General features: G+C 44.0%; 1 protein-coding gene across 7 annotated transcripts in view; it reads right to left on the reverse strand.

The window, feature by feature from the left end:
• Positions 1-24880, reverse strand: part of LOC138102868 (ubiquitin-associated protein 2-like) — a 295204-nt gene that overhangs the window by 70527 nt on the left and 199797 nt on the right. For 5 of the 7 annotated variants that reach the window (XM_069000627.1, XM_069000633.1, XM_069000630.1 and 2 more), the window contains exons 20-21: positions 23662-23753; positions 22704-22754 (exon numbers count right to left, since the gene is read on the reverse strand). In XM_069000627.1, the coding sequence (XP_068856728.1) occupies positions 22704-22754; positions 23662-23753 (143 nt within the window). The remainder of the gene's footprint in view (positions 1-22703; positions 22755-23661; positions 23754-24880) is intronic. The other 2 variants (XM_069000632.1, XM_069000629.1) reach the window with 1 other exon arrangement.

Here is a 24880-nt window from a genome sequence, read left to right on the forward strand (position 1 = left end):
TTCCTTGCTTTGTGTGTGGGTAAAAGAAGACCCTAGCCCCACACCGCCTGTGGGTTTTAGCTCAGTGCGGATTTTGTAGAAGTCAGAGATATTACAATTCTATTTATTTAGCAGACAGAGATCCGTGCCCGGAGTGCTGGGAAAGCAAGGACCATTTTGTTTTAAAACTTTTGTGTGGCAAAGAGCATCACGTTCCTGAAAATAGTAGCGTGCTAGAAAAGGATTGGGAGAAAGTAGTAAAGGCTTTTGAAGAAGATTTTAAGTGGAAGCGAAGCAGGCCTGGCAGAAAGCATAAGAGAATTTATAAAGAGTGGCTTATACTCTATACGGGTGACCCGGCATGGGTGGCACAGTATTTGAGTAAACTCGATCTCTGAACAGGATGGGAACCGGACAGAGTAAGGAAATCTCTAGAGCAAGCCCGCTTGGCTGTGTTTTGGCACATTGGAAAGAGATAGTAGGAACTGGAGGCACAGAAAATAAAAGAACTCTTGTAAAATATTGCACCCAATGGTGGCCACTGTATAAATTAGAAGATGGAGCAAAGTGGCCACCTAATGGAACTTTAGATTATAATACCTTGCTACAGCTAATGCTGTCTTTGAGACGGGAAGGCAAATGGGAAGAAGTTTCCTCCACTGATGCATTTTTCTGTCTCCGAAATCACCCTGAATGGCAAAGAGATTGTGGAATCAAACCCCCCAGTGATCCTATGGTGTTAGCTCTAGAAAAAGAAAATAAAAAATGCCGAGGAAGAATTAAGCAGTGTTGTTTGTCGTGCAGTATAGGCCAGAGATGCATAAGGTCAGACAAAGTCTATCAGGCAGCTGCTCAGGGACAAGATGATGATGAACTAACCGATTTGCTTAAGCTTCCCCTTAGGAGATGGGAAGAGGATGCAGACTCAGAAGGAACACCAACGCCAACCCCCTCTCCCCTGAGCAGTCCTGTCTCGTCCTGAACCAGGAAGCAGGTATTGATGGCGCCCCTGAGAGAGGCAGTGGCACCTGATGGGAATACAGTGTTGGTTAGAGTACCTTTCTCTACTGCTGACCTGCATGTGTGGTATAAAGTTGCCAAAAATTACCGAAGTGATCCAGCGTGTACCACTGAATGCTTGCGACTCATAATAAAAAAGCATAATCCAGATTGGTCTGATATACAATTACTATTGGGTGGACTAACAGACACCGAGAAGCAGTTAGTTTTGAAAACAGCAAGAGATTTGGCAGAGGATTATTACAAAACGCAACAATTAGATGTAAAAGATTACTTCCCGCTCCAGGAACCACACTGGAGTCCAAATAAAGCAGCTGAATTAGAGAAATTAAAAGGTTATCAAGAATGGATAGCAAAAGGGGTGGAAAGGGCTGTTCCCAAAACTCTAATTTGGTCAGTTTTGTATGCAGTGAAATAAGGTCCTTCCGAGACACCATCTGAATTCCTGGATCATCTGAGGGATGCAATGCGTCGCAATACATCTCTGGATTCTGAGACCGAGGAAGGGGTACAACAGCTAGTATCATTGTTTCTAGGACAATCCACAGGAGATATCAGATGTAAATTGCAAAAACTTCAGGGGCCAGAGGGGAGGAACCTGGAAACTCTATTAGATGCAGCTTGGAGGGTATTCAGTAATTGAGAAGAAAGTTACAAGCAAGGGATGAAGAAATTAGTAGCAGTAGTAAGGGAAGGAAATAGGGAAAAACCTAGACAGGGGCCCCCCAGACAAGGATCTCCCAGACAGGGCCCACCCCGGCTAGGTAAAGACCAATGCACAATTTGCAGGAGATTCGGTCATTGGAAGAACCAGTGCCCAGAAAGAAGACAAGAAGACTGCCAGAACAGAGGAGACCAAGAAAGAGGGAGGGTGGTTGCACACGTGAAAGAAGATTGAAGAGGACTGGGGGATTCTACCCTAGCAGATCCACTGGTTATAATGAAGCTAGGGGAAAAGGAAAAAGAAAGAGAATTTTTGGTTGATAAGGGGGCAGCATATTTGGTTTTAAATAAAGCTTTAATGCCTGTGGGGGATGACTACATTGTGGTACAGGGAGCAATTAGTCAATCTGAAAAAGCACATTTTTGCAAACCATTGAAATATAAATTTGGGAAACAATGGGGTATTCACAAGTTTTTATATTTACCCAATTCTCCAAAAGCACTTTTAGGGAGAGATCTATTGGAACAATTACAAGCAACCATTACATTTAGGAATGGGGAAATTATTCTAGAGGTATGTGGAAATACTGAGCCTAATATTAACAACTAGAGGCTCTGCAGAAGAAATTAGAGAAGAGATAACAAGTCAAGTGTTCCCAGGAGTCTGGGCCACAGATGTACCTGGGAGAGCCAAAAATGCAACCCCAATACAGATCAAACTCAAAGAGGGAAAACAACCAGTTAGAATTCAACAATATCCCCTCAAAAAGGAAGACAGAGAAGGAATAAGCCCAGTAATTGAAAAATTGTTACAGTTAGGACTGTTAAAAGAGTGCCAGTCTGATTTTAACACTCCTATCTTGCCTGATCGTAAACCTGATGGGTTGTACCAGGTGGTATAGGATTTATGGGCTGTTAACAAGATAACTGAAGATCTCTATCCTGTGGTAGCGAATCCTAACACTCTGTTAACATGCTTAACACCAGAGCTAACTTGGTTTACCGTTTTCAATTTAAAGGATGCCTTCTTTTGCCTCCTTCTCCATGAAGTCAGCCAGAAAATTTTTGCATTGGAATGGGAAAGCCCTCAGAGTGGGTGCAAAACCCAGCTCGCATGGACGGTGTTGTCTCAAGGATTTAAGAACAGTCCCACCCTGTTTGAAGAACAACTAGCAAAAGACCTAGAGTCCTGGGAAGCCCCACCAGAAGGGAAGCTATTGCAGTACGTGGATGACCTTTTAATAGCTACCCGAACAGAGGAAGCTTGTGTAGCCTGGACAGTAAGCCTCCTAAACTTTCTGGGATTCCAAGGGTACAGGGTATCTAAGAAAAAGGCTCAGATGGTGAAACAGAAAGTGATCTACCTGTGCTATGAAGTCAGTGCTGGGCCATGAACTTTGGGGCAAGATCACAAAGAAGCGATATGCCAAACCCCGAAACCCCAGACAGTGAAAGAGTTATGGACTTTTCTGGGGATGACAGGATGGTGCAGATTATGGATTGACAATTACGGGCTGCTTGTGAAACCACTATACGAGCTCATTACAAAAGAAAGCAGAGATCTCCAGTGGACGAAGGAGGCCACGCCGGCCTTCAGCCAGCTAAAGAATGCCCTCATGTCAGCTCCAGCTCTAGGACTTCCAGACGTGAGTAAACCATTCTTTCTATTTTCCCACGAGAAACAAGGGATTGCCTTGGGAATACTAGCACAGGACCTGGGCCCATACCGACGGGCAGTTGCTTATTTCTCTAAGCAGCTAGATGCAGCAGCCAAAGGATGGCCTAGGTGCCTCGGAGCCATTGCAGCAGTCGTGCTAAATATCCAAGAAGCATGCAAATTCACCATGGGTCAGAAAATGAGTGTGCTAGTGTCCCACATGGTGTCTGCGGTGCTGGCAGTGAAAGGTGGGCACTGGATCTCCCCACAAAGGTTCCTGAAATATCAAGCCATCATGGTGGAACAAGATGATATAGAAATAGTGGTAATTAACATTGTCAACCCAGCTTCCTTTCTCAGTGGAAATCAAGGGAAACCAGTACGCCATGATTGCCTGGAGACTATTGAAGCCACTTACTCCAGCTGCCCTGACCTGAAGGATATCCCTTTAGATGACGCACGAAACAAAGACCCAGTTTACTGATAGGAGGAGTTATGTCATCAGTGGACAGCGGCATGTGGGGTATGCAGTTACCACCTGCCGGGAGGTGATAGAATCCAGACCCCTGCCAACAAACACCTCTGCACAAAAGGCTGAAATATTCACCCTAACCCCGCCTTAGAGATAGCGAAAGAAAATAAACATTTGTACAGACTCAAGGTATGCACTTGGGGTTGTACATGCACATGGGGCCATTTGGAAAGAAAGAGGACTGTGAAATTCGCAAGGAAAAAACATCAGACATGCACAAGAAATAATGCGACTGTTGGAAGCAGTCCAGCTACCTGAGAAGGTAGCAATCATGCACATTAAAGCACATCAAAAGGTGTTCTGGTTTGGTCAGCTCAGAATTGGAAGAAGGAAATGAACTGGCGGACAGAGAGGCAAAAGAAGCAGCAAAAGGTGAGGCAACAACAACTGGAGCCTTGATCCCAGATAGACAACTTTCCCTAGAAGGTAAGCCAACATATAACAAAAAGGACAAGAAATTGATTAAAGATGAAGGGGGAACATTCAACCAAGAGGGATGGGCTATCACCGCAGAAGGAAAATTAGTTATTCCCTCCCATTTGCTATGGTCACTAGTAAGAGAGGAGCACCAGAAAATGCATTGGGGAACAAATGCCTTATATAACTACTTAATTGGGAAAATTATCGCTAGAAATTTATACGAAACCATTATGCAAGTAACCCGACAGTGTAACCTTTGCCTCCAGACTAATCCCAAAAATCCCCCCAAACCAAACATGGGTCAAATTGGAAGGGGCCATGGGCCTAGACAGCAGTGGCAAATTGATTTTATGAAATTTCCGAGAAAAGGGGGGTATTGATATTTGCTAGTGTTGACAGATACTTTTTCAGGATGGCCAGAAGCTTTTCCTACTAGAACCGCTAAGGCTCAAGAAGTAACCAAAGCGTTACTACAAGAAATAACACCACGCTTTGGAGTTCCAGCCACAATATCTTCAGACAGGGGACCACATTTTATTTCAAGGGTGGTACAACAAATTAACCATCATTTAGGCATAGATTGAGAACTCCACACTCCATACCACCCCCAGTCAAGTGGTCAAGTAGAGAAAATGAATCATTTGATTAAACAGCAAATTGTGAGACTAGGGCAAGAAGCTAACCTACCCCGGCTGCAATCTCTTCTACTTGCATTGTTACGAATTTGGACCAAGACCAGAATTAAAGAAAAGCCAAGTCCCTTCAAAATACTTTATGGGAGACCATATGGGGTACAGAAAGGAATATCTAGCCAAATTAGGGAGGAGACATTAACCACCTATATGATTGCTTTAGACAAACAGCTTAGAGAAATTGAAAAACGTGGCTGGAACCCAAAGTCGAGGCTTAGATGGTCCTGTACATGACATTCAGCCTGGAGATTATGTATATGTTAAGTGTCTTACAGAAAAAACTCTGGAACCACAGTGGGAAGGACCATTCCAGGTACTTCGCACCACTTACACCGCAATTAAGATCAGAGAACAGAGTGCCTAGATTCACCATACTCAGGTAAAGAAGGCTCCAGAAGCCCCTTGGAAAGTGACCCCTGATGATGATGAACTGAAATTGAAGTTTACCCGAACAAAATGAAAATGTTATGGTGGCACTCAAGTATAACCGAAGAAATAATTTTCTTCACAGTCATAATTGTAGCCTCCAGTTGGGAAGTTATTCATAGGAGAGAAGACATATGGTCCCAAGCTTTATGTGGTTCACTGGACTCATGGGGAAATATTCTGATTTAAAGGATTTAAACCTACTGACTGTGGTCATGCACAGAAACCAAGTTTATACAAAGCAAGAATGGGAAAAACAAAAAAACTTGGCAACTTCAGGGAACTGTAGGAGAAGAAATCAAAATAAGATGCCGAATTATTAGCTGAACTACTCATAAAAAAGCAACCCAAATTAGTGTTTCAACTACTCCTACAGACAAACATAATGAAATCTGTAATCATTTAAGTGAAGTAGGTTGTTGGTATAATTTCACATTAGTACAGACCATTGAAGTAGTTTGTCTTTAGGCCCAGGACAGTAATGGGCTCTCATTCAAATTCCAGATAAATACCATGGCTAGGCCTGTTACAACCTATGCCAGCAATCAAATCCAAACCCAGGTCACACCACTTAAGCCTGAACCAAAGATTTATGAGATTAGCCCTTATTTAGTGAGGAACACAAACCAGCAATTATTGCTGTTTAATCCAGAGTGGTCTCTTAAGCGTGTAGAACTACTAATGCAAATTAATATTTCTGAGATCCAACCAGCCTGCTCCCCTTTAATACAAACATCCTTTGAAGGGTGGACAGCCTGGCTGCAAAAGCAAACACCCCTCAAAGGCAGAATGTGGAGAGACCTGACTGGCATGCTGGGAACAGGACTGGGAGTCATAAATGGAATTGATTTAGAGATATTGATGAATAAATTGCCCACGGCAACCAGTGACCTGACCAAATTAAAAAAGCCCCTACAATCCTCCCTATTAGCATTAAGAAACAGTCAGTGGCAAGTCTCCAAAATACTCCCAGACTTCGCAAAGACCAGTGACCTGGACCACAGACTGATATTAAACACACTTGGTGTAGCTCAAGACAATGTATCATTAGCCCTTAGCTGCATACAAGCCCAATTATGGATGCAGTCAACAACTTCCTTAATTTTAAGAGAAGGAAATTAAGGTGTTTTCCCTATTGAAATCCAAGAAGCTGTTTGGAATAAGGCTACTAAGTTAGAAAGAAAGCTCCAATCCTGGTGGACCTTGGTAAATTTCACTTATGACCCAATGACTAACAGAGCTACTGCCTTTGTACTTACTATACATAATGCCACAGTTTATGTAATTCATCCTATTGTTGCGTTGGGACTAAACTATGAAGGAACAAGTTTTTTCCCCTCTGAACATAGAGTATGGGCTAGGAGTGTAGAAGAAAAATGGCAAACGGTAAATTTAGAATCTTGCATCACATGGGAACAACAAGGATTTATCTATGAAAGTAATACACTTGATGCCAAAGACATATGTCTTGATGTAGAACAAGGCATTTGTCACTTCAAGGTCCACCCAGACACTACACCAAAAACTGTACTTGTATATATTGGTCAAGGCTGTGTGTGCTTAAGAACTATCTGAACTTTTATGATGATAGATGACAGTAATATAAATGTAGATGCCAGGAATCACTCTAATTTTTGTATTTGTAATTTTACCAAGATTGTTGGGTGTGACTTTTCGTATTTAGCACTGGTTGTGTCTCATCAATTGATAAGGTCTAACTACACCATATACCATAAATTGCTACCCACACCTATTGGAATGGACCTCACATTAGTAAAGCAATTAGTGAAACATAAAGACCTAATTGAGATTTTAGAAGAAATCCAAAAGAATGGGAAAAAGACCTTAGTCACCATCCATCATGACACACAAGAAATCAGCAGAATCTTGCAAAGAGTAAAACAAGATGCAAGTCATAACTGGTGGGACGCGCTTTTCGGGTGATCATGATGCCATGAAGATTTTTGCCTTTTCTTTTATACCCCTGTTATACCTTTTTACAACTTCTGTATTCCTAGTGCTTTTTGCCTACATTCTTGGACTTGTTTGTCAAGCTAAGAGACTAAACATTTTAGAAGCTTCGTAGCTAGGGATCAGTGTGCCCCAGACCCCAAGGTCCTCTCCAGAACACATTCTGTAAACTAAGATAGAACCATCCAGGGGAAGGTTCCTTGGGGAGGGGGGCTCACTTGAGCCTCTCATTGGGGAATCTTTGATAGATATGCTAATTAGTAAAACCTATAATGTTATACCCAATGTTGGGGAGGGGGAGAGGGAGAGAGGATAGATAGACTTGGCGGGGTGCATCTCGATGCATATGACCGGGACGTGTACACCTAAGGATCCTTAAAATAAATACCAAGGTAAAATCCCTTTTCCCCTTCTAACCGTGTATGACTCTTGATTTTAACACCAGGAAAAGGCATCAGTTGCTGGCGACCACGAAGGGACACTAAAGACCTTGAAAATCGCAGTCTTGGGTTGGAACACATCTTGCTTTGCCCCTTTCTTTGCAGGCAAATTACAGAGGGGCCGGAGCAACAATCTAAGACTGTGACCAGGACTTTAGGACCCAGCACAGAAAGGCAGAAGCACGGAAAGAGGTGAGTGAAAAGGGGATCAGTACTACTGAGGTGTTAGCACTAGGGAAGGAGATCTCCAAGGGGGTTGGAAAGGTTGGGGGCAGAGAAGCCCACAAAAGGGGAAAGCTTAAATCTTTCCCCTGCAAACTGTGGAAAGGAGGGGATGCCCTCCATGGAGTCCACAAGAGCCCAGAGGCTACCACCTATGCAGCCGCAGGAGTGGCTCAGAGGTTGGTTGGTTGGTTGAGACGTCAGGAAGTTGAGGGTTCGAATCCTGTTGAGACCAGATTTTCATGCGCGTGCATTTACTGCTTGCTAAAACTAGTTGCTTTTTAGTGTTTTAAAGTGCTGTTTTGAAGTGTTTGTGTAGTAACCTAGATAAACTGCCTGGGAAATCGGAATTCCAAGGCCAGATTGCAGGCTGAATTCCAGAGTTAAGAGCTTTCCTCTGGCAGAGTTTTCCTGTCTGTGACAAAACATGGGTGGTGTGAATGAAAAAAATCCCTCCTAACAGCCCATTAGAGCTGATAATAAAACACTGGAGATGGCTGACAGGGCGAAAAAATACTTTGGATACCCGAGAATTGATCAGACTGTCCACACAGGTTTGGCTGACTTTAAAATTAAGTCAAGGAAATTGGCCTCGCTATGGGAGTTTGGAAAATAACATCATTAATGACCTGATGGTAGAATTGAGATCATTATGTAGGTTTGATGAACTAAGATATGCAGAACTTTTTACTATGTATTTGAACAGGGAAGAAGCATATGTGGTAGATAAAAGTAATATGGAAATGACTTTGAGGAAGAGAAAGGGAAAGAAAAAGTCTCAGCAAGCTGACTCGTATACTAATACGGACAGAGAAATTGATATGACAGATACAGATATGGTAGCACCAGCTTTGCGCACAGGGGGCGGGTCTCCCCACCCGGTTCAACCGCCGGGGCAGCCCGCACAGGTGGGGGCGGGGGATGGGGGAGCGGTGGCTCCCCCACTGCCGCCGCCGCCGCCGCCTCCCCTGTCCCCGCCACTGTCCGAGCGGGGGCAGGGGAGGGAGCAGGCGGCCGGCTCCAAGCCGGAGGAGCGGTGCGGGCCCCCCCCACCCCCAGACTCGTCAGGGGCGGAGGGCGAGCGCAGAGGTAGGAGAGATGCGGATTGGCCGCCGCCCCCTGACCGCCCCAGAGGCAGAGAAGAGGCAAGGTATGCCACCGCCCCCTGACTTTTCCAGAGGCAGGGAAGGGGTGGATTGGCCGCCGCCCCCTGACCTTTCCAGAGGCAGAGACGGGGAAGGGGGAGGGGAAGGGGCAGGCTGGCCGCCTTTCCCCGAGTACCCTGAACACAGAAGTGAAGATAGAAATGGACACGGGCAATTGCGACGGCATTCCCCAATACAGAGAACCGCAAGTTTCCGAGCCAGAGACAGGAGGAGTCGCTCGCTCTCCCCACCCTGCGGCACAGGCAGTGTTAAAGCTGAGGGCAGATGGGATGGCCCCGACCCAGGCGGCTCTTACAGAGCTAGGGACGGGAGAACCTGCTTACAGCCCCTGCCTCCCTACCCCTCCACTGCCGCAAAGAGCGAGACAGTTCCTGATCAACATTTGCCTGGAACAAGTTTTAAAACCAATGAACCAATTTCAATTAAAAGCGAATGGGATGATTTTGATACAGATGGTTCTCACGGGGAGGGTGGTAGAAGAAGGGGCAGGATAGCCCGAGAAGCAATGAGAGCAGTCAGTCCCGTCGCTAAACACACAAGGTCCAAAACAGATAAAGGGGGGGAAGAAGAACTTGTATTAGAAGCACCTCTGAGACAGGCTGTGGGAAATCAAGGAGTTATTTATATAAAAGCACCATTTTCTCTCGGAGAATTACAGCAGTGGAAAAACTCAATTGGGAAGTACAGGGACGACCCAGAGAGAGTAGCTATGCGTGTAGAAATGGCCATAAAAACCCAAAACCCAGATTGGGGTGATCTAAATGTTATGCTAGATGAATTATTGGATAAAACAGAGAGAGAAATGGTCAACAAAGCTGTTATATCTGCTATAGAAATTCAAATTGCAACTGGGAGTCTCCAAGGGTCAGTTAATGATATCTATCCCCTAGCGAACCCTAACTGGGATCCTAATGTCCCAGAACAGATGGAAAAGCTGAAGAGATACCAAAAATGGGTGGTTGTTGAGTTAATAACATATTCTGTGTTAAATACTTTAAAAGGTAAAATGAGTCAAGACACTTTGGATGTGATTGGAGCTACAGGGGTAAGTGAAACAAGGCCTTTTTTCCAACCTTTAAAATTTAAATTGGGAAAACACTGGGTCACTCACCAGTTCCTGTATATGCCAAATTCCCCAATGCGATTGTTAGGCAGAGATTTATTGGAAAAATTGGAAGCAGAAATTAAGTTTTCCAAGTAAGGGGGAGTGAAAGTTATAATCCCAGAATCTAAAATAATCGAAGCAGCTGCTATACTTGTACAGGAATGCCATGGAAAAATTCCCAAAGAAGTTGAAGAGGCTGTCATTCAAATAGTGTGGGCCAATGATTCTCCTGGGAGATCCAAAAAAGCTGAACCTGTGAGCATCACACTCAAAGCAGAGGCTACACCAGTAAGACAAAGACAATATCCCCTGAAATTAGAAGCTCGCAAGAGATTAGTACCTGTGATTGAAAAGTTTCTCAAATTTGGGTTGTTAGTGGAGTGTGAATCCAGGTACAACACACCAATCTTGCCAGTAAAGAAAGCTGATGGTAAAAGCTACAGGTTGGTACAGGATTTGAGAGAAATCAACAAGATAACAGAGGACATACACCCAGTGGTAGCGAATCCTTACACACTTTTGACAACACTAACAAATGAATTAGGATGGTTCACAGTTTTAGATCTCAAGGATGCCTTTTTCTGCATTCCTGTGCATAAGAATAGCCAAGAACTCATTGCTTTTGAGTGGGAGAATCCAGAATCAGGGAGGAAGACCCAGCTCACCTGGATAGTTTTTACCACTAGGATTCAAAAACAGCCCGACCACATTCGGAAACCAGCTGGCAAAGGAGCTTGAGGACTGGAGGAAACATGAACCAGGAGGAGCGGTTCTCCAGTATGTTGATGACATCTTGATAGCAGCCAAGACACAAGATGACTGCATGAAGCTCACTGTAAGTCTGTTGAACTTTTTGGGCCAAAGTGGGTATCGGGTCTCAAAAGAGAAGGCACAGGTTGCCAGGGAAACAGTAGTATACCTGGGCCTGGAAATTTTCCGTGGACATTGACAACTCAGCAGAGAACGGAAGGAAGCCATCTGTCAACTTCCAGAGCCCCATACTGTAAGGAAGATGCAGGCCTTCCTGGGAATGGTAGGTTGGTGTCGCCTGTGGATATCAAACTATGGTATACTGGTGAAACCTTTATATGAGGTCCTTAAAGCAGCTGAAAAGGGGACAATTATGTGGACAGAGAATGCCAGGGCTGCACTTAAACCGCTGAAACATTCCTTGATGTCAGCCCCAGCTTTGGGGATGCCGGACTTGACTAAACCTTTTGAACTCTTTACACATGAGCAACTGAATGTTGCTCTGGGGGTACTGGCACAGCACCTTGGAGACCAGCGAAGAGCTGTGGCCTATTTCTCAAAACAACTAGACAATGTAGCCCAGGGTTGGCCAGGATGCTTGAAAGCTGTGGCAGCAACAGTCCTTCTGATACAGGAGGCCCATAAATTCACACTTGGGCAGCACATTGTCGTGTATGTACCCCATGCAGTGATAAATGTGCTGGAGCAAATGGGGGGACACTGGCTCTCCCCTAGCAGGATGCTCAAATACCAATCTGTGTTGTTAGAACAGGACGATGTTACTCTAAAGACAACTTCTGTGGTAAACCCTGCGATGTTTTTATCATCCATGTTACTTGACAGTGTGCCTGAGCATGATTGTTTGCAGACAACAGAGGAAACTGTTCCGGTTTGGCCAAATTTAGAAATATATCCTCTGAGAGAAGGCACAGCTACCCCTTCCCCCCCAGGTTCGGGAAAAAATAAATTTTCCTCGAAGGAAAGTGAAGAAGATAAAACTATTTATTTACCAAACACACGGGAAAAGGAAAATAAGGCTAAATAATAAAATGTTTCACTGTGGAGGAAAAAAAAACCTGGGAAAGTGTTAAGAGTCCTCCCTTTGGTCTCCTCGGCGCTGGGGCTTGGGCCAGGGCCAGGCCCTCTGTGCCCGGTGGAAAGTCCTCCCGATGTGCTCTGAGGTTGAAAAAAACAGTCCAGTATAAAAGGGAGAAAATCCGGAATTCCAGAGAAGGAAAAACAAAGTCCAACTCTCAGTCTCTCTCTCTCCGGAGAACAAGAAGCTGAAACAACTGGTCAAAAGCTGACTGGAAAGCAGCAAGCCGGGTGCTTCCTCGCTCTCCTCCCGCAGCTGAAAAAAAAACCTGCTATCTCTGTGTGACCTTGAACAAGCTGCAAACTGCCCTGAAAAAGTTTTGCTCAGTTTTTTCCTTCCCCCTCTCAGGCTCAGTTTAGAGGCACAGAAAGGCACAAAAATTAATTTTGGGCATAGGCAGCGATATGGGATACACATCATAACGTCACCCCAAGACAGAAACTTATTCCAGCAGACCAGACCTGAAAGATGTTCCTTTGAAACATCCAGACTGGGAATTGTACACTGATGGGAGCAGCTTCATGAGAAACGGTAGGAGGATGACCGGTTACGCCGTAACCACCTCAGATAAAATCATTGAGGCAAAAGCCTTGCCTCCAGATGTATCATCACAGAAAGCTGAACTCATTGCACTAACGAGAGCTCTAGAACTGAGCGAGGGGAAGAAGGTGAACATATGGACTGATTCCAAATATGCCTTCAGTGTTGTTCATGACTACGGAGCTATTTGGAAGGAACGTGGCCTGCTGACTACTCAAGGTAATGAGGTTAAGCATGCTAAACAAATTCTTGCACTTTTACAGAGCATTTGGAAGCCTACGGAAGTGGCTATCATGCACTGCAAGGGTCAGCAAAAAGGGAAAACAGCCCCAGAACTGGGAAATCATTTTGCTGACAAAACAGCAAAGGGGGATTGCAGAAAAAGGCATTTTTGCAGTGGTACCACAGAAAGAGATAGATCTGTCATCATATACCCCAAAATACGATCAGAGGGATCACAAATAAATTAAGTTCCTTAAAGCTGAAATCAAAGAAGGTGGGTGGGCTGTTACCCTTGTAGGACAAGTCGTAGTTCCACCCCTGATCCTTCGGGAAATAGCCCAACGAGAGCATGAAAGTACCCACTGGGGAACAGAAAATCTTTTAAAACATTTGAGGAAAGTAGTGATAGGGAGAGGAATGACTGATATTGTACAATCTGTAACAAGCAAGTGTGAAACCTGCTGTAAAAACAACCCTGACACAAGCAAGAGAGTTGTGTTAGGAGTGACAAAGACAGGAGATCTCCCAGGAGATTATTGGCAAATAGATTTTGCTGAGATGCCACGCAAAGAGGGATGCAGGTATATGCTGGTACTGGTTGACACCTTCAGTGGATGGCCTGAGGCTTTCCCCTGTAGCACCAACACAGCACAAGAAGTAGTGAAAGCTTTGCTCAATCATATAATACCAAGATTTGGGGTTCCTTTGGGAATGTCATCAGACAGGGGACCACATTTTGTTGCAACAGTGGTTGGGGAAGTTAGCAGGATTTTGGGACTTACCTGGGACCTGCACACACCATACAGGCCCCAGGCAAGTGGCAAAGTGGAACGCATGAACGGGACCCTCAAAACCCCGATTTGCAAGATTTGTCAAGAGACATCCATGACATGGGTTCAAGCCCTGCCTATAGCCTTGCTGAGAGTCCGCATACAGCCAAGGCAAAGGGACAACATCAGTCCCTATGAAATATTATATGGCAGGCCATACCAGGTTCCACATATCCCAGGGGAAATTCATATGAGAAGTAAAAATGATTTGCAAAAGTATTTAATGGCTCTGAGTTCCACTTTGCAGAAGCTCCAGAGATTCGTCGTGTTATCCAAACCAATAGGATTGGACACAGCTGCTCATCCATTCCAGCCTGGAGACTGGGTCTACATCAAGTGGTGGGACAGCGACCCCTTGCTAGCCAAGTGGAAGGGACCATTCCAAGTTTTGCTGACCACTTCTACTGCAGTCAAGGTTGCAGGCAAGGGACCGTGGATTCACTACTCCAGGGTGAAGAAAGCTTCTGCTCCCGAAATCACCAAGAAGACAGAGACTGATACAAATCAGAAAGATGCAGTCTAAACTGTTTTTTAAGTGTTTGCTGTTTGCCCAACTGGTAACCATGGTTCAGGGTTCACCCCATGATTTGCATATGACTGTGGTCCATAATGTGTCCAAAATTCTTAATAAGAGCGATTGCTGGATCTGTACTCAGTTACCACCCCTAGATGGGAAGGGTCACTGGCCATTAATTAGCATTTTAATAGAAAAATTAAGAAAGATTTGGATGAAATTTAGAAGGAAAGTCAAATTCTACATGAAGTGGCTTCTAAAAATAACACTTTAAAATTTGATCATATTTTTGATGCCCTCACCTCATGGTTACCAAACTGGGCCTCGGTAAAAGAAATATTCATAATAGTTGTAATTGTAGTTATTATCTGTGTAATTGCCTGTGGAGCAGCCGGTTGTGTAAACCGGTTCTGCGGGTAAAAATAAAGTAGAGTAGAGTAGAGACTAGACAAGATAGAGTTTTGTTAGTCTCTAAAAGGGGGGAAATGATGCCATGAAGATTTTTGCCTTTTCTTTTATACCCCTGTTATACCTTTTTACAACTTCTGTATTCCTAGTGTTTTTGCCTGCATTCTTGGACTTGTTTGTTAAGCTAAGAGACTAAACATTTTAGAAGCTTCGTAGCTAGAGATCAGTGTGCCCCAGACCCCAAGGTCCTCTCCAGAACACATTCTGTAAACTAAGATAGAACCATCCAGGGGAAGGTTCCTCGGGGAGGGGGGCTCACTTGAGCCTCTCATTGGGGAATCTTTGACAGATATGCTAATTAGTAAAACCTATAATGTTATACCCGATGTTGGGGAGGGGGAGAGGGAGAGAGGATAGATAGACTTGGCGGGGTGCATCTAGATGCATATGACCTGGACATGTACACCTAAGGATCCTTAAAATAAATACCAAGGTAAAATCCCTTTTCCCCTTCTAACCGTGTATGACTCTTGATTTTAACACAAGGAAAAGGCATCAATCACCTACCGCAACTGGCATTCTGAATACGTTATATCACCCCATAATTGTTTTATTAATTTTGATGAGTGCTTCCCTTGTGTTGTCTGTTATGTTGCTTGTTTGGAACTATAGAGTGCTAAAGAAGTTATCAGTTTTAACTAGTTTGTCAAATGCACATGGAAATGCATTAAAGGAAGCTTATCGTAAAAGATTATTAGAAAAAGAATTTATGTATTAGAAAAAGAATTTACTAACTATAGAAAAGGGGGGACTGAAACAAGGGAAGGAGGAGGAAGCAGAGGTTAAATGATTTGCTAAGAAGCTGTTTGTTAAAAGCAATGCATACAGCTTGCTCAACACTTATTGTGCTTACCAAAGAAGAATGAAAAGATATAAGACTACTGATACAGGGAAGGAATCTTGATCAAAGATCCTGTTTTCGAACCTAAAACTAACTTAAACCAGCTGTCCTGGGTTGCAGTGTATTCTATTACCATCCTCATGAGCTGTGGAAATCAGGTGGGGCAGTGTTTCCTTGCCTCCTCCCCCCAGACTATCTTGCTGTTAATGGCCCATCATTGTCCTGCCACATGACTCAGAGATAATACCCTCAGGACTATCTTCTGTTAATGAGCCTAATCAACACTTGGCCTCATGACTCATTACCCTATTGTGAGATGCTCCACCCAGAGGGAGGAACCAAGCATCCCATCGTGGATATAATCTGGGACTCTGAACACCAGAGACACTCTTTCCACTGGATTTCCAGAGGACAGGAGCTACACAGCCACCACTGGACTTTCTGAGGAAGAGCAGACCCCTTCTACTACAGGATCACCACTTCAGAGGACTGCAGCCACCATTCTACCAGACTGCTACCACCACCCTGCCTAACAGGGTCTCAGGTTGTATCTTGACTTTGTCAGTGTTTACTTTCTTTTCCTTTTCTTTAATTTCCATTAAATTGTTATTCTGACTTGGTGCCTCCCACTGGTTTGTTTTCAAACTGGCACACCAGCCTTGAAGTTTGGACTTGAACCAGGTACATAAAGAGCATGTGCAGGAAAACAAGGTGAAAAGTTCAGAATGAGGAAGGCCCTTTGCTTCATCTGAGTAGGATTCTTACTTCATCCCGGAGACCCCTGCCCACAACCACCAGACGACACTGCACAAGCGCAACACAGATGTAAATGACTTTTGGGCTCATTATAATACAAGGCGAGGCTAGACGGGGCTAGGTAATGAATATGTATAAGCCTATTGGGAAACTTAATAAATATGGGGCTTGTAGCACGATATATACCAAGCTGAATGCAGCTGTCGGCACGCATGACTTTGGAGGAATTATCCCCCATGTATCCCAGCGCTGGAATAATCATACCTACTTTACTACTTATTCCAGTAGTGGAGTCTTTTCCGCATATCACGTTGTCCACAGCCACTGCCCGTACCCAGCCTGCAGCCACCATCGCTCGCAGCCACTGCACCCCGACTTTGAAAGACCACAGCTGCTCCGGGAGTGCCCCTGTAACCACAGCAGCCTGTCTCTGCCGACAGAAGGGACACACAGCCTGCTGCTCTTTAAAAGTCGTGCTCAGCCTGCCACAGAAGCTACACAAACGCACCACGGTTCACTACACGCACAGTCTGTCTGCCAAACTAATGCTGACAAATAGCCTGGGTTCTGTGGTAACGCTGTCCCCTGCCTTCTGTTTCTTTCCCCCTCTCTCTCTGCTCCTTTTTCCTGTTCCCTCCCTCCTTTTTTTAATAAGAAAACTTAATTGTTTTCTATTTTTTTTATTTCAATAAACAGTTTTCAGATATAATATTGCCGTCTTAGTGCTTGATTTTTCGTCAGAAAAATCTATCAAAAGAATCCTTTCCTGGCTCCCCCTTTTATAGTGGAATGGGACAGCCTATTATAGCAAAACTGTGCAAAAGCTGCAGAGAAAACCACCAAAACCCTGAATGGAGCCCTGGGCTGCTCCTCGATGGAGATAAGATGGAGATTCCTCCTCAGGGGAGGAAGAACACATTCACAGAGGGATCAAGCTTAGCACCTTTTCAGTGGAGACCACAGTCCTGGGGCTATCAGCTGCCAGGCTGGAACAGACCCTCAAGCCAAAGGCTGGGGGGAGGAAGAGAAGTTTTGGGTGTGTATTGAAAAAGCCTCTGGTTCGAGGCAGTGAAGGCCCATCCTCTGCTGTGCAGAGGAGCTCAGCTGTGGGGCACCTTCATCCTGGGAAAAGCTGCATCCATATTGTCATAGGTCAGCAAGCATAGTTCCGGAAGTGATGTCCTTGCTAAGGGGTGCTTACAGCTTCCTCTGGGACCTGATAGAACCTATCAGCTGGCCAGTTTAAATATGGACAATTCTTTAAGCCACTTAAAATTGTGACCGCCTCTGTGATCCACACTTAAGAATAGAAACCCTGAGGCAGACTCTCTCTCTTGCTTCCGGTGCTGGGACAGGTGGCTGCGGGCCCTGTGCGGGGGTCAGTGGGCCCGGCCCAGGCCCTGCTCGGGCCGGGCCGGGCTGGACCATGGCCATCCTGGAGCCGATGGGCCCTGTTCCACCCACGGAACCCCCCTACAGCCCTGCTGTTAGCAGCCTGAGCGGCTCGGCTCCCCCCCCCCCCCCTCCACTGCTATAAGCCACATTCCAGCTGCAAGGCTGAGGTGAGATTAACCCTTTTAGTGCTGTGAAGAGCTGAAAACCTGAGGGAAGAGAAAGAGGAGATGCTTAAAGCTGAAATTCTGTTGTGAAGCTATGATATATCAGAGTATCCATTGTAATTTCATGAAGATGTGGGGGGTGGAGTGTTAAACTCATGCTTGTTAGCAAAAGCACCTGTGCTGAGATAGGCAGATGCTGACGCAGCTGTAATTTCATGAGAAGTTTGGACAGGGAGAGATGGAAGCGATGAAGATTTTTGCTCCAAATGGGAAAGGAGAAAACCTCAGTTCCTAGAGATGCTCCCAGAGATAGTCCTAAAGATGAAGATGAAGAAGACCCTTTGCTCCCAGGGAAGGAGAAGGGCCTCTGTTTTTTTTTGTTTCTGAACGGCTCAACCTTAAAATTGTACCCCAAAAAACTTCAAAAGTGGATCCTCGAAAGCAGTTGTGGGAAAAGCTGCAAGTTGGGGGAAGGGACTCACATGCAAGCAGAGAGACTCCTCTTCCTAAATGGACTGAACAATATTTGGAAGTGGGCGGCTGGCTCGTTGTGATAATGTGTTCATAGCATGAACAAGAGAGACTCCTCTTCCTAAATGGACTGAACAAGGTTATTATGGAAGTGGTAAACAGACTGAACATCTTAAAGGTTGTCTTTCTACATTGTCAGTAGGAGAAGGGAGCAAGGTGGGGGGAGGAGAAGAGTTCTGAAGGTATGGTATATTTTTTTTTTTCCCTCTTTTAGGTCTGTTAATAAACTTCTTTATATTCATTCAAGTTGGTGCCTGCTTTGCGTTTCTCCTAATTCTTATCTCACAGAAGATAAACAGTAATGAGTATTTTGGACCAAACCACTACACATATGAAGGACAGCAGAGGGGGTGTCATGGCCCATCAAAGGCCCTCTCCCCAAAGGGGTCCCCAGACCCTGCACTGGAGCACTGCAGCATGATGCAACACATCCACAGTGTTGCAAGGGACAGTGTCAAACTTGCCCTCCCCAAAGGAGGCACTTGGGCGTTCACACCTGGCCCAAACGTATATTAATCCATGGGATTCTATACGTTGCAGCAGCAGTGGGCGCCGGGGGACTCTCACCACCAAGAAGACCAGATGGAGGGGAGCAACGAGATGTCATTGGGATCCCTGTAAGGGTGATATGTTTCTACCTGACCCCTTTCACTCTCTTCATGTCCCCCCACGCACACTTCTTTTTCTTTCTTTTCTTTCTCTTTGCCTCTTTTACTATAAAATAAAATACAACAAGTTTTTTTGGAATCAACATCTAACCTTGTTTGGTTTTAATCATATTTTTTGGGTATATTTTGAACCTTTCTGGGTCTGATCCGTTTTATTCACAGAGACTTAGTTTCCTTTGGTCTTCTGTGTTAAACTGGTTTGTAACAGGGGTTGAACTAGATGACCTTTAAAAATCTCTTTCAACCCAACCCATTCTATGATTACATGAAAAGAGCCACAGCAGAGATCACTTTGACTAGGCTGAATTCAGCTACTCTTGCCACTTCAGGCACTTTTCATGACAACTGTCTCATTGTGTTGCTTGAGAACACCTTGCAGCATGAGCTATTCTAGGGCAACACAGACAAGGTCTAGCCATGGACCAACATCAGTGTACCTCCTGCAGAGACTGAATCGGGGAAACAAGGGTTAAGTGAATTACTAAAAGGGCTGCTTGCTAAAACAATGCATATAGCTTGCCTAACATTTATTGCATTTGTCAAGTAGAAAAAGGGAGGATACAAGACTATTGATAAGGAAAAGCAGCCATGACCAAAAGATCCTGCTTTGGACCTAGGAATCAGTTCAAACCAGCCTTGGGGTTTGAACTTGGGCCAGGGACTCAGGGAGCACATGCAAGGAAGCAAGGTGAAAAGTTCAAATTGAGGAAGACTCCTTACTTCATCCCAGAGACCCCTGCACGAGGCACTGCGCAAGCACAAGCCATATGGAAATGACTTTGGGCTCATTATAATATGAAGCGGGGCTAGGCGGGGCTAGAAAATGAATATGGATAGGCACATTTGGAAACTTAATGAATATGTAGCTTGTAACTCGATATATACCAAGCCAAATGGTATTGTTGGTGTGCATACATTTGGTGGAGCAATCCACATGCGCCCCAGGGCTGGAATAAACATCCCTACTTTACTACTCATTTCAGTAGTGGAGTCTTTTCCACGTATCATCAGGACGATGTTGGAAAATATACCAAGTTTATTTTTTTTTATTTTATAACTTAAGTCAGGTTTGTTCGCCTTTGCCCTGGGGGGAGGGAATTAAAGTTTCTTTCCAGGGTATTGGTCCACCAGGTGAGGCCTGATGAACTTAACATCTCAACAGACTGGGAGTAGCACAGAAGATACACAAAAGATAACAACCATCAACGGCCATCAACAGACCATCAACTCCAAACATCACCCCTGGCATGGTCAGAGACACCTGGTCTGGAAAAAGATAGATAAGAACGAGGACCTAATTAGCATCTCAGGCGAAGAGATCTGTAGCCAATAGGAAACCAAATACTAAGAACTGCGTAACTTGGAACCAATGAACATTGAACCAATGAATTTCTATGGGTTTTGACTGTATAAGTATCTGAAAAATCTAGTAAAATTCATGTGTCATGGAATGATTTTCTCTGCACAACCCGGGCTATGTGTGGATAAAATGATTTCTGTTGCACATCCTGGCCAGAACAACATCCCGGTCAGAAATAAAGTAATGCCTTCATTCTCTAACACTAATAATGTTGGAGGGTTTTTGTTTTTCCCGGAGTTGACAATGCAGGTGACAACGGCACCTAGGTATGCCAAAACATCATGCACATGCCAGCACCCAAAGCACACCACTCCCCAACACAACACTGCCTGACAAGACCATGGCTCCCAGCCTGTCACCACCACCACCCAGACATTTTCCCTGCTCCGAAAGCTTTGATAAAACATATGACAATAGCTCTTGTAGAAGCAGAATGTGATCCTTGCTCTTGGAGGGGACCTTAAAACTTCAGCAAGTGAAACCACCACCTCCTTCTCCTCCTACTATAGCTCTAACTAGATTAGTTGGTGCAGCTCCATCTCCAGAGGACTCTTGGATACCCCTCCTCTCGGGGCACAGGGGCTCAAGGCCATCCCAAACGCAAGACCTTTTGCTTACAAACAGCCTTATGGGGGGCATTTTCTTCTTTGCTCCCCAGCCATCTCAGGCAAAAAGGTAGAGAAAGCACAAGACTCCTGTTACAGGCACACACACATGGGACCACAGCCAGGGACCCAACCAAGCAGGAGGAGGAGCAATATATATACCTGAAGGAAAAGCCTTTCTTCCTTATCCTCAGGAACTTCAAACATAGGAGTTGGGGCAGCTGTATCCAGGAACACATCCAACAATCAAGTGCCTACACCCAGAGCCACCTCCTCAGAAGCTGCTGCCACCACTACCCCCCCAAGGCCCTTGGTCCAGGAGAGGGCTCCCCAGACTCTTCCAAACAACATCATTTCACAACCCTTCCAAACATGAAAAGATCAGCTAATATGAAAACAAAGGCAATACACAAGGGAAAGGAAAACAGACCACAACCAACACCATGCCATTACAGACAGAAGAGACTTGGGCAGAAAAGACTCAACCACTACCCAGGGCAGCCTGTTCCAATGCTTGAGAACCCTTTCCATGAAGAATTTTTTCCTAATATCCAGTCTAAACCTCCACTGGTGCAACTTGAGGGCATTTCCTCTGGTCCTTTCACTTGTTACATGGGAGAAGAGACCAACACCCACCTCACTACAACCTCCTTTCAGGTAGTTGTAGAGAGCAATAATGTCTCTCCTGAGCTTCCTTTTCTCCAGGCTAAACAACCCCAGCTCCTTCAGCCACTCCTCCTAAGACTAGCCATAACTGCACTAAGAAATCTACACTCTTGACTAGCATTTTCAGCATGCTTTATTTGCTGGGTTATAAAATAAAGTTGCCTGAGTTTGAGACGTGTTCAGGCTGTGCAGCTGGACAGGGTTTTGTCTAGGACATCCCTGTATTTACCTTTGACTATCTGACTCTGGCTGTCCCCAGACTCCACATGAAAGACCTGGTTCTGACTTGGGCCTTTATCTATGGCATTCATCCAGTGATAGTTCTTTTCAGATAACTGCTCGTTGCTCCATTTCTGCATCTAGAGATACACTGAATCACTTAATCCTGTGACTTTTCTCAGTAACATACTACCAAACGTTCTCTTCAAGATCCTTATCCTAGTTTTCTGAAAACAAAATTATTTACCTTTCTGCAATCTGGGCTGAGGCTCTTTGTGAATCTAACTCTCAGCTTCACTCATGCCATTTGCATTCTGGATCCAAGTAAAGAAGAAAACTTCATATACTCTCCCTCCTGCAGCTCACCTGCATTTGTTGCCATGATGCACATGCAAAAATCTCCACCTATGAGCACCTCCAAAACCTGTCAGATGCACCTACTGGCTGCCAATTTGTTTACTTGCTGTTCAATCCTACCTCTTGCTAAAAGAAAACATTGACACACAGACTTCAACTAGATTTGACAAGATGTCATACTCTCCCTATAACAATTAAAAATTTCTCCACTCAAAAGCACAGAGCACATTTGCTTCTATTTGCAAATTGACAGTTTTGCTTTATCAATTTATACCACCTAGAAACCTGTGGATAATTAAAAAAAACCCAGCATATAGAACATAAAGATAAGCTCTCAATCACTATCAAATGAATTAATTTGCATTGCACAAATGATCAACACTGAAGATAACTTGTTTAAAATTAAATAAACCAAGCCATTTACTTACCATTGGCAGCCTGGATTGAAGCATCTGGAGATCATCATAACCATAAATCTGCTTAAAGACATAAAAATAAAACATCATTATAACACATTTCCCTGATACTGATCAATTTGGGGCTCTGTTTAAACAGTTTGACCTAGGCCCAGTCTATTTTAAAGATGTACATATATGTCACATTGTGCTACCATGGTGCACTGTAGCATTTTAAGGCTAGTAGAGCAAAGCTTAAAATGGCTTTTCACTCTGATGTTGTTTCCTCATGACAGCAGTCCTCTAAGAATATTACTGTCCCATGTTCAATATGGTTTTAACAGATGCATCATTCATCAAATTGTGAAAAATCTACAGGGCATTCAGAATTGGGAGTAAGAACAACAGCCTTCCTTGCTGTAATCATTACTTCTGAAAATAGCAGGATTTAAGATTTGATGACTAGACCACAAAGCAACCTATGGTATTCCCTTGCATTCGGTGTGATATAGAAGAATTATTAGAATAAAGTTTCTGATTCAAAAAACAGATAACCAAAAATATGTTGATCCTGGTCAGACACCAAAAAGCTATGTGCAATCTTTCAAAGTATGACAGACAGGACACATGGCACATTTCAACCATTACTATGTACTATTACTATTACATTACTATGTAATACTATCCACTCCAGTAATATAAACCTAAATGGGTCTAATTTTATTCAAAGGGCCTAAAACCTGATAACGCTGAAAACCATAGCAACATGCATGTTTAGCTTCAATAGCAGCCAGATCAGGTCTGTACCAACAGTTATAGTTTACTATCAACAGTAAACCCTCACTGAATACATTTAACATTCTTCAGCATTTGGAACAAGAATTCCATGTGCAACATGTGCCAACAGAAATGCCTTGGCATAGACAACAGCAGGTCTGGAGGGCTCACTTGCACCAAGGCTTAAGCAATCAAGGACAAACAAATTGCTTACTGGGTAGGCAGGCAGAAGTCCTCCAGGTCCCACAATATACTGGTTATGCAACAAGGGTGGTACACCTTGAGGCAGATTTGGGGGAGCTTTGCCTGTAGAATTAAAATACAGGCACTTTAACAAGTCTTTAGAAAAGAAAAGGCTTCAGCATTGAGACAAGATAGCTCACAAGTCCTGGCATCTGCACTGTCTTAGTTTGTAAAAGTAGAACTACACAGAAGAATTTTGTGCTGGTTGATGAAAATGCTCAAAATAGTCTGGAGAGTTTAACCATGCCTGAAGGAATGGAAACCACAGGCTACTTAAGACTGAAGAGTCCCATCAGAGAACAGTCTAATTTTGTTATTTACTCTGTCCAAGAGAATTACAAGAATTACAGGAACTTCTCCTTTCCTCAGTCCTCTCCTGAAGGCAAAATTCAGGCATTGTTTTCAGTCTAAGAGCAAATTATCTCCTTTCATTTTCTGCTCTGTCAACACATTGCCCCTTATCACCAGCAATAGACTGGAAAGCACTAAATGTTGCCAGCATACTTTTTGTTGGTGACTTATTGCACCCAGGAATAGCAAAGAGGAAATTGCAACGGTTTCAATTGCCTACATGAAGCAGAGCTAGGAAGCAGAAAAGTAAAAAAAATGCACTTTGACCAGTCATTGGACACTTTATTTACAAGCTATGGAAATGGGAAATTCTTCTGTAAGTAAGTCTGATCTTAATATTTAAATCATTCACTTGTCTCCATAGGATTTCCTTTTAGCAGTTCAGGCTGATTAGAAAAGAAAGAGAATTTAGCATTGCTTTCACTTCAGTGCAAGAAGCTTCCCAACCTTCCCTCTGTGGTTCCTTTTTCTGAAGTGCTATTTTCTGTGGAATGACCCAGACATCAGACACTTTTTTCCTTTCTCTAGATGTGGCAATAGGGATGTGGCATATGATAATGAGGACACTGCAGTATATTTTGACACTGACAGATGAATTCAAGTCACAGATAAGACTGAAATTAAAGCTAATGTGAACTCACAGCAAGGAGCTGATTATAACCTGGAATACAAATAGGGTGAATCTCCTAGTCCAAAACTTCCAAAGTCAGAATTGCTCTGGTTTCTATTTATAAAGCTATTTGGGGATGGAATATGCTACATAAATGCCACATAACATCCTAACAAATATCTCAAATACACAAACCCAGGAAATTTTATTTTATAACCCAGAAAATAAA

Source organism: Aphelocoma coerulescens (assembly GCF_041296385.1).
Source record: "Aphelocoma coerulescens isolate FSJ_1873_10779 chromosome W unlocalized genomic scaffold, UR_Acoe_1.0 ChrW_unloc_scaf_3, whole genome shotgun sequence".
Classification (NCBI taxonomy): Eukaryota; Metazoa; Chordata; class Aves; order Passeriformes; family Corvidae; genus Aphelocoma; species Aphelocoma coerulescens.